We start from the raw sequence: 16639 nt of genomic DNA on the forward strand, positions 1-16639 counted from the left end.
ATCCATGCCCAAAAAAACCTGCAAAAATGGGTATAACTTTGGTATGCAGACATATACAGTATCAAATCACAGCTGCACAGTACAAGAACACATTCTATAAGCCTATGTGACCGATCAGACACACCAAAACCAGGCGCATGTAGGCATACCATAACTTTACAGAATATGCATTGTATTTATTTAACCCTATTTCTAAATTTTACGACAGGCGTCTGGTTTTGCTGTGATGGGTCGCATAGAGAATCTCACATCAGACAAACTGTACTTGGTTTAATGAAATTTGCCCTGAAATCTTTAATTTCCTACAAATGAATAGGGGTTACCATAGATGGAAAAATCAATTAATCAAATTCATTGATAAAATTTATAGATTTCAGGTCAAATACCTCCGACACATGTATAGAAGGAACACCCAATTCATCCTGGCAATGGCATAATACAGTGACAAAGTAGGCCCGTTTTACTGTTCAAGTAAAATGTAACAAATACCAGCAGTTCTATCATTGACCAGTTAATCCACACAGTCATAAGAAATGGGTATACAGTAGAACTCGCGTAAGTCGACATCGTATAACCAGTCACTGTGCATAAGTCGGCACCCACCAGAAAGTCCCAATTTCATCTAACTAACGTTAATTTCATTAAAAGATATGCGTACAACTCGTCATTCATAAGTCGTCATTTAAGGTTTGGCTCTACGTCAATTCTTTGCAACACCATTCTGCCATGATTTTTTTTGCAAAAACACCAGCATTACTCCTTCAAAAGTGAGTTTCATCAAATTTCAGATAGCGCACACTGTTCTTTGTGCATTACTGGACATACTGCCAACCTTGAAATGCAAATTAACTTCCTTTTGAGGGAGTTCTAATTGCTTTCGAATTTCAGTTTCCTGGAAAAATTTCCAAATGTGCAGAAAAGCAATTAGAGCAGCTTCAAAACGAAGTCAATGTTGATTTTGATGGTGGCAGTTTGTTCATTAAATCACAGAGAACAGTGTGCGCTCCTTGAAATTTGATAAAACTCATTTTTGAACAAGTAATGCTGGTGTTTTTGCCAAAAAAGCATGCCAAAATGGTGTAGTAAAGAATTGTCGTAGAGCCAACCCTTAATACAAGTCGGCACCAATCTTACAGTCCCTTGTAATAGAAATGAATGTACAATTACACCGGTAACTCGTCACCGCAGGGCGTGCATCTTTGTTCAGCCAATAGATCAAATGACGATCCACGTGTATTAAAAATGTACGAATACAGTTACAAGTCGTCACTGACGAGTTATGTAAGCCGTCATTGTGATGAGTTATGTAAGCCATCATTGTGACGAGTTATGTAAGTCGTCATTGTGACGAGTTATGTAAGCCATCATTGTGACGAGTTATGTAAGCCGTCATTGTGACGAGTTATGTAAGCCATCATTGTGACGAGTTATGTAAGCCGTCATTGTGACGAGTTATGTAAGCCATCATTGTGACGAGTTATGTAAGCCGTCATTGTGACGAGTTATGTAAGCCATCATTGTGACGAGTTATGTAAGTCGTCATTGTGACGAGTTATGTAAGCCGTCATTGTGACGAGTTATGTAAGCCGGCATTGTGACGAGTTATGTAAGCCATCATTGTGACGAGTTATGTAAGCTGTCATTGTGACGAGTTATGTAAGCTGTCATTGTGACGAGTTATGTTAGCCATCATTGTGACGAGTTATGGAAGCCATCATCGTGACGAGTTATGTAAGCCATCATTGTGACGAGTTATGTAAGTCATCATTGTGACGAGTTATGTAAGCCGTCATTGTGACGAGTTATGTACGCCGTCATTGTGACGAGTTATGTAAGCCATCATTGTGACGAGTTATGTAAGTCATCATTGTGACGAGTTATGTAAGCCGTCATTGTGACGAGTTATGTAAGCCATCATTGTGACGAGTTATGTAAGTCATCATTGTGACGAGTTATGTAAGCCGTCATTGTGACGAGTTATGTAAGCCATCATTGTGACGAGTTATGTAAACCAACATTGTGACGAGTTATGTAAGCTGTCATTGTGACGAGTTATGTAAGCCATCATTGTGACGAGTTATGTAAGCCATCATTGTGACGAGTTATGTACGCCGTCATTGTGACGAGTTATGTAAGCCATCATTGTGACGAGTTATGTAAGTCATCATTGTGACGAGTTATGTAAGCCGTCATTGTGACGAGTTATGTAAGCCGTCATTGTGACGAGTTATGTAAGCCATCATTGTGACGAGTTATGGAAGCCATCATCGTGACGAGTTATGTAAGCCATCATTGTGACGAGTTATGTAAGTCATCATTGTGACGAGTTATGTAAGCCGTCATTGTGACGAGTTATGTAAGCCATCATTGTGACGAGTTATGTAAGCCGTCATTGTGACGAGTTATGTAAACCATCATTGTGACGAGTTATGTAAGCCATCATTGTGACGAGTTATGTAAGCCATCATTGTGACGAGTTATGTAAGCCATCATTGTGACGAGTTATGTAAGCCGTCATTGTGACGAGTTATGTAAGCCATCATTGTGACGAGTTATGTAAGCCATCATTGTGACGAGTTATGTAAGCCATCATTGTGACGAGTTATGTAAGCCATCATTGTGACGAGTTATGTAAGCCATCATTGTGACGAGTTATGTAAGCCGTCATTGTGACGAGTTATGTAAGCCATCATTGTGACGAGTTATGTAAGCCATCATTGTGACGAGTTATGTAAGCCATCATTGTGACGAGTTATGTAAGCCATCATTGTGACGAGTTATGTAAGCCGTCATTGTGACGAGTTATGTAAGCCATCATCGTGACGAGTTATGTAAGCCATCATTGTGACGAGTTATGTAAGCCATCATTGTGACGAGTTATGTAAGCCATCATTGTGACGAGTTATGTAAGCCATCATTGTGACGAGTTATGTAAGTCATCATTGTGACGAGTTATGTAAGCCGTCATTGTGACGAGTTATGTAAGCCATCATTGTGACGAGTTATGTAAGTCATCATTGTGACGAGTTATGTAAGCCGTCATTGTGACGAGTTATGTAAGCCATCATTGTGACGAGTTATGTAAGTCATCATTGTGACGAGTTATGTAAGCCGTCATTGTGACGAGTTATGTAAGCCATCATTGTGACGAGTTATGTAAGCCATCATTGTGACGAGTTATGTACGCCGTCATTGTGACGAGTTATGTAAGCCATCATTGTGACGAGTTATGTAAGTCATCATTGTGACGAGTTATGTAAGCCGTCATTGTGACGAGTTATGTAAGCCGTCATTGTGACGAGTTATGTAAGCCATCATTGTGACGAGTTATGGAAGCCATCATCGTGACGAGTTATGTAAGCCATCATTGTGACGAGTTATGTAAGTCATCATTGTGACGAGTTATGTAAGCCGTCATTGTGACGAGTTATGTAAGCCATCATTGTGACGAGTTATGTAAGCCGTCATTGTGACGAGTTATGTAAACCATCATTGTGACGAGTTATGTAAGCCATCATTGTGACGAGTTATGTAAGCCATCATTGTGACGAGTTATGTAAGCCATCATTGTGACGAGTTATGTAAGCCGTCATTGTGACGAGTTATTTAAGCCATCATTGTGACGAGTTATGTAAGTCGTCATTGTGACGAGTTATGTAAGCCGTCATTGTGACGAGTTATGTAAGCCGTCATTGTGACGAGTTATGTAAGCCATCATCGTGACGAGTTATGTAAGCCATCATTGTGACGAGTTATGTAAGTCATCATTGTGACGAGTTATGTAAGCCGTCATTGTGACGAGTTATGTAAGCCATCATTGTGACGAGTTATGTAAGTCATCATTGTGACGAGTTATGTAAGCCGTCATTGTGACGAGTTATGTAAGCCATCATTGTGACGAGTTATGTAAGCCATCATTGTGACGAGTTATGTAAGTCGTCATTGTGACGAGTTATGTAAGCCATCATTGTGACGAGTTATGTAAGCCGTCATTGTGACGAGTTATGTAAGCCATCATTGTGACGAGTTATGTAAGCCGTCATTGTGACGAGTTATGTAAGCCGTCATTGTGACGAGTTATGTAAGCCATCATTGTGACGAGTTATGTAAGCCATCATTGTGACGAGTTATGTAAGCCGTCATTGTGACGAGTTATGTAAGCCATCATTGTGACGAGTTATGTAAGCCATCATTGTGACGAGTTATGTAAGCCATCATTGTGACGAGTTATGTAAGTCATCATTGTGACGAGTTATGTAAGCCGTCATTGTGACGAGTTATGTAAGCCATCATTGTGACGAGTTATGTAAGTCATCATTGTGACGAGTTATGTAAGCCATCATTGTGACGAGTTATGTTAGCCATCATTGTGACGAGTTATGTAAGCCATCATTGTGACGAGTTATGTAAGCCGTCATTGTGACGAGTTATGTAAGCCATCATTGTGACGAGTTATGTAAGCCGTCATTGTGACGAGTTATGTAAGCCGTCATTGTGACGAGTTGTGACGAGTTATGTAAGCCATCATTGTGACGAGTTATGTAAGTCATCATTGTGACGAGTTATGTAAGCCGTCATTGTGACGAGTTATGTAAGCCATCATTGTGACGAGTTATGTAAGCCATCATTGTGACGAGTTATGTAAGTCGTCATTGTGACGAGTTATGTAAGCCATCATTGTGACGAGTTATGTAAGCCGTCATTGTGACGAGTTATGTAAGCCATCATTGTGACGAGTTATGTAAGCCGTCATTGTGACGAGTTATGTAAGCCGTCATTGTGACGAGTTATGTAAGCCATCATTGTGACGAGTTATGTAAGCCATCATTGTGACGAGTTATGTAAGCCGTCATTGTGATGAGTTATGTAAGCCATCATTGTGACGAGTTATGTAAGCCATCATTGTGACGAGTTATGTAAGCCATCATTGTGACGAGTTATGTAAGTCATCATTGTGACGAGTTATGTAAGCCGTCATTGTGACGAGTTATGTAAGCCATCATTGTGACGAGTTATGTAAGTCATCATTGTGACGAGTTATGTAAGCCATCATTGTGACGAGTTATGTAAGCCATCATTGTGACGAGTTATGTAAGCCGTCATTGTGACGAGTTATGTAAGCCATCATTGTGACGAGTTATGTAAGCCATCATTGTGACGAGTTATGTAAGCCGTCATTGTGACGAGTTATGTTAGCCGTCATTGTGACGAGTTATGTAAGCCATCATTGTGACGAGTTATGTAAGCCGTCATTGTGACGAGTTATGTAAGCCATCATTGTGACGAGTTATGTAAGCCGTCATTGTGACGAGTTATGTAAGCCGTCATTGTGACGAGTTATGTAAGCCATCATTGTGACGAGTTATGTAAGCCATCATTGTGACGAGTTATGTAAGCCGTCATTGTGACGAGTTATGTAAGCCATCATTGTGACGAGTTATGTAAGCCGTCATTGTGACGAGTTATGTAAGCCATCATTGTGACGAGTTATGTAAGCCGTCATTGTGACGAGTTATGTAAGCCATCATTGTGACGAGTTATGTAAGCCGTCATTGTGACGAGTTATGTAAGCCATCATTGTGACGAGTTATGTAAGCCATCATTGTGACGAGTTATGTAAGTCATCATTGTGACGAGTTATGTAAGCCATCATTGTGACGAGTTATGTAAGCCATCATTGTGACGAGTTATGTAAGCCGTCATTGTGACGAGTTATGTAAGCCATCATTGTGACGAGTTATGTAAGCCGTCATTGTGACGAGTTATGTAAGCCGTCATTGTGACGAGTTATGTAAGCCATCATTGTGACGAGTTATGTAAGCCGTCATTGTGACGAGTTATGTTAGCCGTCATTGTGACGAGTTATGTAAGCCGTCATTGTGACGAGTTATGTAAGCCGTCATTGTGACGAGTTATGTAAGCCGTCATTGTGACGAGTTATGTAAGCCATCATTGTGACGAGTTATGTAAGCCGTCATTGTGACGAGTTATGTAAGCCATCATTGTGACGAGTTATGTAAGCCATCATTGTGATGAGTTATGTAAGTCATCAAAATGATGAGTTATTTTACTCGTCCTACCTGTAAGTCATCATCAACATCTGAGTCCCAAGGATGGCGACTTACACGAGTTCTACTGTATCACAATGTTCATGATATGATTACACAACCAGTCCATTGACTTTAAAGTAGGTATTAACTTACACGAGTTCTACTGTATCACAATGTTCATGATATGATTACACAACCAGTCCATTGACTTTAAAGTAGGTATTAACTTACACGAGTTCTACTGTATCACAATGTTCTTGATATGATTACACAACCAGTCCATTGACTTTAAAGTAGGTATTAACTTACACGAGTTCTACTGTATCACAATGTTCATGATATGATTACACAACCAGTCCATTGACTTTAAAGTAGGTATTAACTTACACGAGTTCTACTGTATCACAATGTTCTTGATATGATTACACAACCAGTCCATTGACTTTAAAGTAGGTATTAACTTACACGAGTTCTACTGTATCACAATGTTCATGATATGATTACACAACCAGTCCATTGACTTTAAAGTAGGTATTAAACGATACAAGTTTTGCATGTATAAATCAATATCAAATTGAAACATCCTATCACGTTTCTGAAAATGTTTAACAAGAATATTGCATTAGGTCGGGGGGGGGGGGTAACCACTTGTCCACCCAACTGAACAACTGCACCAGTATTCCTGCGTTTGGTCTCGCGACGCCAACAACAGATTGACAGCGAGCCAAGGCCACTCACAGCCAGTAAAATCGCGAGGTTGTTCAGTCGGGTTGACTAGTGGGTAGTGCTGCCCCTCCCATATGAATTATTGAGTCTAGTGACACAGTGTTCCTTTACTTTCAGTAAGATTTTTTTTAAATTGCATTGAGATGAAACCTGTACCACATTGTAGCCAATATCATATAGTTTCAAAAACAGAAAGAATTAAAATAATCTGTTGGTAAAATTTTGAGAAAACTGCATTTTTCCATTTCATGTACATTTTCCCATACATTGTATACATGCATTTCTCTTAAGTTAATCCTCCCATTTTTACTCATTTAACATGTTTAAATGTGTCATTTGCACTAAAAAATCACTTTGTTTGTTTGTCCACATGGTCAAAAGGAAAAGTAAATGATCATAACCAAAATGATTTACAACAGTAATTAGATATAAGCAGATTATACATGGTGTTTAACTCTCATATTTGACTTTTAGCCATATTATGAAGGGAATATGGGAGTTAAACACCATGTCATCTCCTATTATCTTACCATTGTTGCAACACATTTTGGTGAAAATCATTTACTCTTCCTTTTGGCAAAAGAAAAAAATATTATTTAGTGCCGATGGGAAATATTGACATGCATGGCAATCTGTTTGCATTCACCTTGAGCGTGATCGGATCTTTGAGTGTTGCATTCATAAGTCTCTCTCAAGAGGAGGCAAGAGCTTTAAGAAAGGACTTGTGATCATCTCCGAGTCCACATTCGGGTCAAACAGGGCACACAATGATGCCTTGCATAGGCTCATTGGGAAGTACCCCAACAACACGTAAGCGTGGCTGATGATTTTCCCAATGATGGAGAAAACATCAGTGTCCATCACATCATGGTCCACTTTTGGGCCCTTAGCATCACTCCCCTCAAAATACTTTGAGAGGGCAGCCTTCAGAAAACACGTCAACATCTCTCGGGACAAGCCATCCATATCCTCTGCAATGTTTTCTCCTTCGAACGTCACATTGATTCGATGGAAAGTCAGTTGGTCATCACTCCTATAATAGTCCATCAGGTTTAAGATCGACTCACGGCTGATGAACATGTTCTTCTCCACACCAACTCGAATGAAGGTTTTTATCTCCATAGCTGCACTTTGTAGATCTCCAAGACCTGAAGTGATAGAGTAAGTTAATCAAAGAAATTGCCAACTCTAAATTGTCAATAGACAAGGATATCCTTAAAGAGATCAGGGTTTTTCAGTGGCCTCAACAAGACCTGAATGAGATTGGGGATTCTGTGATATGCCATTAAGCTAAATGGACTGCCAATGACTTACAATGGCCATGTAACTCGGGATAGAATCAGCATTCTCTACACACCAGTAGCAACTGAAATTGTTGAAATTATATTGAAAGAAAACTTACAGGTTTTTGTGCAAACTGAACCAGTAGCAGTAGATTCAATCTCCTCTTCATTTTTGTCCATTTCCTCATCATCCAAAGATTCCACATCCTAGAATAAGATGAATGACATCCTAGAAGTAGAAGAATGGATCAGCTTTAAAAATAGATTACTAACACGGGGTATTTATATAGGGCTCTATTACTCATCAGGTGAGTATGCTGCTTTCAATGAGTGCATTGCCAGGTGGCTCTTTAGGAAAGAAGTATGCAAGTGATTCTGTTCTTTCAATCCTCCACAACCTGGTTCAACATTGATCATGGTTGAGGCAACTGTCACAAAGATACTACCATATAGTGGTTGCATCTAACGGTGGCCAGTGGAACCAGGCTGAGACTGGTCCAGCGACCGGGAAATCAATGAAAACTAGCAGTGGCGGAATAAGAAAAGACTGGCGTTTGAATGTAGCCACTGCTTAAAGGAGTGTAGGTAAGCTTAGGCTTAGGCTTTTATTCACTAGGCCAAGGGTAGTTCTCTGCCAATCCCAACTTACCCTAAATCAACATCTGTGCCAAGAATGCATACAGAGGGCTTTTTTATAGACATCATACATAAAGAGACTGAGATCAACAAATGAAATAAACTTACTGAAGACAATTGGCGATCATCATCATCTTTTATGTGCAGTGTGGTGTTTGATGTTCTCCCAACCTCCTTCAGGGAGAGTTGATCCCGCTTCAGCTTTTCGCCAGCTAACATAAGTTCACAGCCCTGAATCTTGGTCGATCCCTCAACAAAATAGAACAAGCTCTGAAAAGAGAAAATATACCCATAAATGGCGAGGCAGACGCAGAACACACAGTGCTGCAAGTGATGATGACTGTGCATTTCTGTAGACCCAGGTGAAAGTTCCCGTTTCAAACAGGATTTTACCAATATGGTTGACGCTGAGACAGTCAGGCCTTCTGGTGAGGAAATACAAATTGAAATATCTCATCCATTTTCTCATTCATGATATCAATTCATTCATTCAGGGCTGTGCACACCACAAACACACACAAATGAAGTTTTTGGCAACAAAGTTATTGAATGACACTCGTGGTAAGTTCCACCTCTTTTTTATCCACTATCAAGAAGCAACAAGGCTGGGTTCTGAGAGACGAGAGAGAAAGTTGTCACATACCAGGACAGTATCCGTTTCCCGGAATTGCCTCGTTAAATTCGTTTCAGGGCACACAAATTTCACCTGGATACATCCCTCCTCATCTGGTTCTAGGCCCAGTTCTGCAACCCTCTTTTCTGTCAGCTGAAGCACAAGAAAACACTGGTCAACTCTTGAGATTTAAATCGAACAATACTCTTCCTGATCCAGGTGCTAACTGTGGAGTGAGGACAAGAGGTCAAATGAAAAGTTGGTTAATCACTTCTCTGAATATAATGCAATATCTGAAGGACCCCAAAAAATTGTTTCTCACTGACAAATCCATGTCGTTCTCCAACAAGGACTTCACCAAGCCAGTCAACTGGATCAAACAGGGGGCTAAATTTGGCCTAACTAGCTGTCGATACCTATCAAACGGTGTGAAGTACACCAGTTTTAAGTTCAAGTGTACGTGAAATTCTAAATAATTGATTCCTGATTTCCAGATTCCATCTTTACTGATTTCAGGCTTGCATTGGTCGCGTCCTCTTCTAACCTTCACATAAGCAAGCGGCCGATAGCATTTTCAACGTGTACACATTTGGAGGAGCGTTGGTTGAGATTCTGAGGAGTCACACTGGACCAGCCAATCATATCACGATATCTGTTACAATGTACCATGACTTGCCAATCAAACCATGATCAAACCAAGCGGCGGCAAAATTCTTTTGAAGTCTGACCCCGTTTTCTCTTCGATTGTTATTATCGTGCTTTTGAAGTCTCAGTCAGCGTCTTCTGATTGGTCGCAAACAATTCAGCGCAAAGATTGGACGGGCTCAGCGATTGGTCCTGTCAGAACGTAGTGAGGAGTAAGCAGACGAAGAATTATGTGAGGAGTTAGGCAGAATTATGTGAGGAGTTAGGCAGAATGATGTGAGGAGTTAGGCAGAATGATGTGAGGAGTTAGTCAGAATAATGTGAGGAGTTAGGCAGAATGGCAAATTCATACAGCATTACTAACCTGACTTAGTTCTTCTCCTTGCCCTCCTTTCAGTGTGTGCAATCTGGAGGTTTAGGCGAGCAACCCTTCTTCAATTGGCCTGAAATTGAACATTTCATAGGGTCAAGAAACTGTGTGGAATAATAGAAATGAAACAACACTGGAAAATAATCGCTCGCATATTTCGACCAATTCAATTAGGTCTAATCGCCAACGTTCTTGTCTAATGCAGATATTGGAGGCAGAGAGACCCCCCCCCCTCTCTACGGGCTGAATCTCTGCAGAGTACATTGCTTGCCTGAAGTTCCTTAGAAACAATTTTCTGATTTGTCACCATACTGAATATCAGACCAATCCCACTTTTAAAGGAACCTTCCTCATTAACAATGCCACAACGCTCCGACAACAATAGCTGGTGGAGCATTTTGGGTATAGAGGGGTAATAGCTGATAATCATGGATTTGCATCTTACCTTTTCACCATCTACAATCATACTTTCTATATATTCAATATCTTGAATAACACGAATGTTTTCTGTTGCTGTTCTTGGATGGTGCTGCAAGGCAAGAAACACGTCTCATCAGAGAAATGTTAAACATTATTCAACTGTTAGTGTTCAGTTCACTCTGTCTGAGTAAACGAAACAATAACATTCATCTTACAAATTGTCTCATCAAGATCACCTCAAGCACATCCTTTAAAGCTGACCTGCATGCTTTCTCAGTGACAAATTGGCCACAATAAAAACACCAACAGGTACTTCCTTGACCTTTGGCCCCTGGTGGCCAGAAGGTGAATCATATGAGCTCATTTTCCGTGTCTGAGTAGCGGTCACCAAGGAATGTGTGTGTGTACCAAGCTTCACTTCAATTGCTTCAGCGGAAACGAAACATGCCACCCATGCCTATAAACGTTGACGGACGATATTATTTATAGTGTGTCCTTGTAAAGGCTCACAGGTGGGCCAAAAAATGAGGTATTCTCAATTCCATACCTGTTCAGCTATCATGACAGTGTCATCCATCTCTATGTCTGGGCCACCGGCAAAATCTCTCATCTCCGGCTGAAATAGAGATTTATGCCAAATTTATTTACTACTGTGCAAAGTCTGCCAGGAAGAAAATGAATCATAGCATCCTGTCAGTGTCATAGAATGATCGGATAGAATTATTTAACTTGAACATGTTGAAGATACTGCATGCTTCAGAGATTATCATCAGGAATCAGGATATACACAATACATGTATCATACAATGATACATAGATACTGTGTCTGCGGGTTTTAGCCGGTTTCGGGTCTACTATACAAAAGACCTGTTTTACCTGTAATAGGCCTATGTAAAGTGACATACCGAGCACCGGCTAAAACTCACGCACACAGTATGTTGGTAATGTGACCTAAGGACATCCTAAAATCTATTTCAAAATGGTTTAAATTGAGATGGTCCATAGATCATGGGCTTACCTGTGGACCAACAAAATGAAGAGAACAAGACCAACAGACAGTGTTAATATTGACTCATATATTATTATTGCCTACCATAGCCATCTCAACTAGCAAAGGTGAGGTTCTCATACATGAAGTACATCAGCACATCCATTGTATGTAATACTATGCATCAGAAACAACCTGGTGAGTCATGGTCACTAGAACTGAGATTTACGCCTGTAACCAGGTTGGGGACTGATAGTGATACATAGTACTGGTGCTGAAGAAAACCCCCGCTGCACATGTGGTGCTACTTTAGATCATATTCAGTACACTTATACTCACCACTACTTTGCCTCCAGCTGGAGTGCTAGCAGCAAGGTCCATGGTTGAACTATTAGTATCAGTGAAGAGGGAGCTTGCTTGACGTCTAGATCTAGATGCCTGACCAGAAGTCGTAGCAGTGGGGATAGAGCTTTCCTGGCGGATAGATGCCCGAGTGGACACCTGAAATATGTTTAAAAGAAAGAATGATCAGCAGAAAGCATTGTTACAAGTACTGCTCAATGCTGATAGGCCAAGGAAATGTGGCACATGAGGGTATAGAAATTCCAGCAGTGCTACTGCATACAGTGAGTACTCATTTGACTTCAAAATCTTCACTCAGTTTTTCTAACCAGGTGTGCTCATCCCACTTACCTCAGAATCAGGTGCATCAACATCTCCACCAAGATCAGGAAGGAAATCGTCTACCGGTAATTCAGGCCCACTACGCCCATTGTCCTTAAAATACAAAAACAAAGTTATTGTTAAAATCAACAAATTATTGGAAATCAACAATGAAGTTCATGGTTTGAAGCCGCCAAAATGTGTGATCATCATTTTGCAAGGATTGTTGTAATCTTATAAGTACTGAACTCATAAAGCAGTATAGAATGGGTGAGGTGAAGTCTTGGAGTTGAGAAAGTGTAAGGTGTTGGTGCTACCTTCACCATGGTAACACCATCACTACACCAACACTTGACATTCCTGATATTCTTGCTGCAGTGTAGTCATGAGCAACACTGCCCCACCATGGCCAAAGGAAGTACTAGTAACTGACATTTATTACTTTTCGAGAAAAATGAAGAAAAACATAAACAGCCTGTGCTTTTGAATGTAATGACAAACCTCCCTGATAAGCCTGGTAAGCTTAGCTCAGTTTGACCTAGATTGACCTAGATTGTCAGTTACTTCTTTTGCCATGGTGGGGCAGAACAGCTTTCTGGCCTGATAATTGCATAACAATAGTTTAACTTACTTGTAATGGTGCTTCAATTCTGGTATCACTTCTTGATCTTCAACTTCGATGAAGTTGAAGTCGGATGCGAGGTCGTGATTGGGGACGAGGTCTTTCAGATGCAGCCTGCCTCTACAATGACGAAGAAATTGCTCAAAAGATGTTCAATCAGGAATTTGTTTCACCCCTAGCCTCATTCTATTGTACTCTTACAATGTTCAAATGTAGTGATGATAGTGGACATATTGTGATCTGAAATTTTAGGGAGAAAATGAAACGGTGACCTTGACTAGATCTTCAGACATTTTCAGAAGTGTTCACTTCAGGAAAAATGTGTAGTCCTAAAAAGAGTACAAATTCGGCTCAAATACAATTGTTTCCAAATTCTAGAGATTCCAGACTTGGCAATGCAGATATAACATATTTCCCAACAGTTCAAAAAATACAGTGTAGGTAATATGTCAAGGGATAGAAAACAAAAGTTCCAAAATGCAGGCGAATCTATCACTCCTCTGGTCCCAAAAAAGTCTTCTCCTCTCAAGTTAGTTACCAAATATTCAATCAAAATGCAGGGGAATCTATCACTCCTCTGGTCCCAAAAAAGTCTTCTCCTCTCAAGTTAGTTACCAAATTTTCAATCAAATTCGAAGTGCAGGTGTAGTAAAATGACAAATGTGCCACCTTCAAAAAGAAGAGTAGGAGCCTACCTGATTATGACTAATATCAGGTAAGTTTTCACCTGCTTCCTCCTCCTCGACAGTTTCCTGAAGAATAATATCTCTGGTTACACTATGAAGACTTCAAGACCACTAGAGGCCCTAAATGACAATCAGCCAATCACCACACAGAGATGTTGCGCAATGTTCTCATTAGCCAATCACCACCTCAAGAAGAAAGACATTCATGTATTTGAATCGTACTGACAGATCAATGACCTTTACAAACTAAGATTAAGTAACATTTTGGACAGCCAGTGTAGATATTTAGATAGGCTTAAAGAAACATTGTTTTTTTGGGATAGTCGAGTCGGCACAACTATTCGTGAAATGCATAAGTTTAATGCATGCCTGAAAATACTTACACTCTGACAGATGTAAGTTCATCCTTCTTGAATTTTGTGAGGAGAACAGCAAATCGATCGACAATGCCTCTTTCAGTTGCATCCTTTTTTTCTTGTCCCTCCCCGGTGAAATAAAAATTAAAGTTCTGAAGCACTTCTTTCCACTTTGACGGTTCAGAGAAAGGGTTGATGGCTACAATCTCTTTTAGAAGCGCTACATCCTTCACCATAGTGAACTTATAAATCTTCCTTTGTTGAGGAGCCGTAGACATTTTCTAAAAAAAAGGAGATTCCTATAGTTTATTACTCCAAGGCCTAGGCTGGGCCTAAATCCCTAAGAAGCTAAGGCAGTAAGGGTCCATCTATATATACAGAGGCAAAAGTATCTGTCCACGGATAGCTGATGGCCCATGAACGTTCCATCCATGGAGCCCATGGATGGATAGTTCATGATTAAAGCTTTCAATGATCACTTTTTTGCAGTACCATTTGTAAACCAGTTGACATGACCATTGATTCAAATGCTCTCAATGAGCACTTTCTGATGGTACCATTTGTAAACCTACTGACATGACCATTCTTTGGAAAGCTCTCAATGAGCACTTTCTTATGGTACCATTTGTAAACCTATTGACATGACCATTCATTGGAAAGTTCTCAATGAGCACTTTCTGATGGTACCATTTGTAAACCTATTGACATGACCATATACTGGAAAGCTCTTAATGAGCCCTTTCTTATGGTACCATTTCTAAACCTACTGACATGACTATTCATTGGAAAGCTCTCAATGAGCACTTTCTATTTAGAGACTCACCATTTCGGGGCTGATATATAATAAGGCGTTCCCAGCACTGTATTCGCTCCTTTATCAGCAGTTGACATTATCTTTGAGATTCCAAAGTCGCCAACTTTAACAACGCCCTCTTTTGTCAGGAAGATGTTGGCCGTTTTCATATCCCTGGAGAAATTATCAAAATCATTTTTTTTGTTAGGAGAAGTTACTCAAGAAAATGCAGACCGACACTAACGAAATCTACAACTTTCCTGAAAAGAAGGTCATAACGTCTATCAATCCCTTGGGCCTAAAAGCATCTAATACAAACTGTGTGGGCTTTGGCCATGCATGCACAACTATTAAAGACATTAACCCATTCTCCCACATGCAGCAGAGACGCAAGAGCAAAAGGGCCTGGGTTTGATCCCGAGGAGCACCCAGGATTGTATTTCTGGATGAACCGGCGTGGCTTTCGAGGAACGTAAATTCCTGGCTCTTCACAGTCCATCGAATGAGATGTTAAACCGAGGTTCCTTGTAGGGCAGGCTAAAGACCCCACCAAGTGAGAAACATGAGCAGCTTGCGTGGACTGTACCTCTGGCCGAAGTCGGATTCACTAGGCCAATAACCCAATTGGTGCATAATCGTAGTGGCACGCATAAACGCTCATCCTGCCTCGGAGGAGGAATACTCCCTGGAGAAAATCACCTCCAAGGGCAGAGTGAATGCTGAAGAGGAAGAAGAAGGGACAACACTCGACCGCCGATAGGGAGATTGGTGTTTTTCTGGTGTATTACGCTGGCAAAAATGCCCAGTTAGGTGGCACTGTCTTAACCATGTTGGTCCGACACATTCAAAACAGTCAGGGAGGACACTAAATGTGGCCCACCACGGCAAAATGGGTCGCATGTCTCACAGAAGATGAGCCTAAAATGACACATAAGAGTCGCGTCCACTACATAAAACGCCAGTGTTGGTACGGAGTTTTTGCGCTTACACCTGTTAATTTTCCCCTGGAAAACGCCGGTGCTAGAAAACGCCGGTGTTTTCTTGTCACGACGATGGATTCAGGGCTAAATGGGGGCTAATTTAAGCACGGCGTTTTATGTAGTGTAATCACAAAAACGCCGGCGTTAGTAAGTTTCTACACTCGGCGACAGGCGGCGTGGTTACCACTGCGCATTTTGTGTCGGTCAATCGCGACTCCAACAATAACAAAAAATCGGAGAGTTCTACAGGAATTTCATATAGACCACGCCATCTGTCGCCGTGTTCAGTATCTGCTTCCATGTAGTGGAAGTCCTCGCCGTGTCTTCTCCGGGCATTGTCTGGTTCGGAGTATCCCCGGGTTTAAAAACGCCGGGGTTTTCCATGTTGTGGACGTACTACTATTATAGAAGAAATCGACTTCACATAAGGCAGACAATAGTGAAATGAACAACCAGTCCGTCTCAACCTGTCAAGCTCGAAGCGACATGCGACTCATTTTGCTGTGGTGGGCCACAAATACTAAAATAGATCACAGATACACTGGCAAAATTTGGCGAGTAAAATTTATATAAATTTTATATAAAATTCGACTTCTCTGAATTTGATATATAGAAAACTTTGCAGAGACTACCTGTGTAGTATGTTATGTTCGTGAATGTGACGAATGGCTGCCACCATCTGTTGGAAGATTTCTAGTATTTCCTTCTCGTCCAGTGGAGCGTCCCTATGAGAGAGGTATTGAGCTAGCGTCCTGGAAAAAGGAATCGAGGAAAATAAAAAATTGCAACTTTTTACATGAGCATAGCG

The 16639-nt window shown here is 40.7% G+C and overlaps 1 protein-coding gene across 2 annotated transcripts; it reads right to left on the bottom strand.

Moving 5' to 3' along the window:
• Positions 1 to 6993: 6993 nt before the first annotated feature.
• On the bottom strand, positions 6994 to 16578 carry LOC135499243 (uncharacterized). 2 transcript variants are annotated; one of them, XM_064789912.1, is made up of 14 exons: positions 16464 to 16578; positions 14882 to 15025; positions 14086 to 14339; positions 13712 to 13768; positions 13026 to 13136; positions 12425 to 12508; positions 12071 to 12232; positions 11291 to 11359; positions 10769 to 10852; positions 10318 to 10396; positions 9339 to 9461; positions 8804 to 8965; positions 8179 to 8266; positions 6994 to 7924 (listed from the first exon to the last, which is right to left on the bottom strand). In XM_064789912.1, the coding sequence occupies exons 12-14, from the start codon at positions 8912 to 8914 to the stop codon at positions 7455 to 7457; spliced, it is 669 nt and encodes a 222-aa protein (XP_064645982.1). In that variant the 5' UTR covers positions 8915 to 8965; positions 9339 to 9461; positions 10318 to 10396; positions 10769 to 10852; positions 11291 to 11359; positions 12071 to 12232; positions 12425 to 12508; positions 13026 to 13136; positions 13712 to 13768; positions 14086 to 14339; positions 14882 to 15025; positions 16464 to 16578; the 3' UTR covers positions 6994 to 7454. The 2 variants fall into 2 exon arrangements, with proteins under 2 accessions (XP_064645982.1, XP_064645983.1); XM_064789913.1 differs by lacking the exon at positions 16464 to 16578 and adding an exon at positions 15438 to 15662.
• Between the last annotated feature and the right edge of the window lie 61 nt (positions 16579 to 16639).

The sequence above is a fragment of the Lineus longissimus genome, chromosome 14 (genome assembly GCF_910592395.1).
Source record: "Lineus longissimus chromosome 14, tnLinLong1.2, whole genome shotgun sequence".
In the NCBI taxonomy this organism is placed as follows: Eukaryota; Metazoa; Nemertea; class Pilidiophora; order Heteronemertea; family Lineidae; genus Lineus; species Lineus longissimus.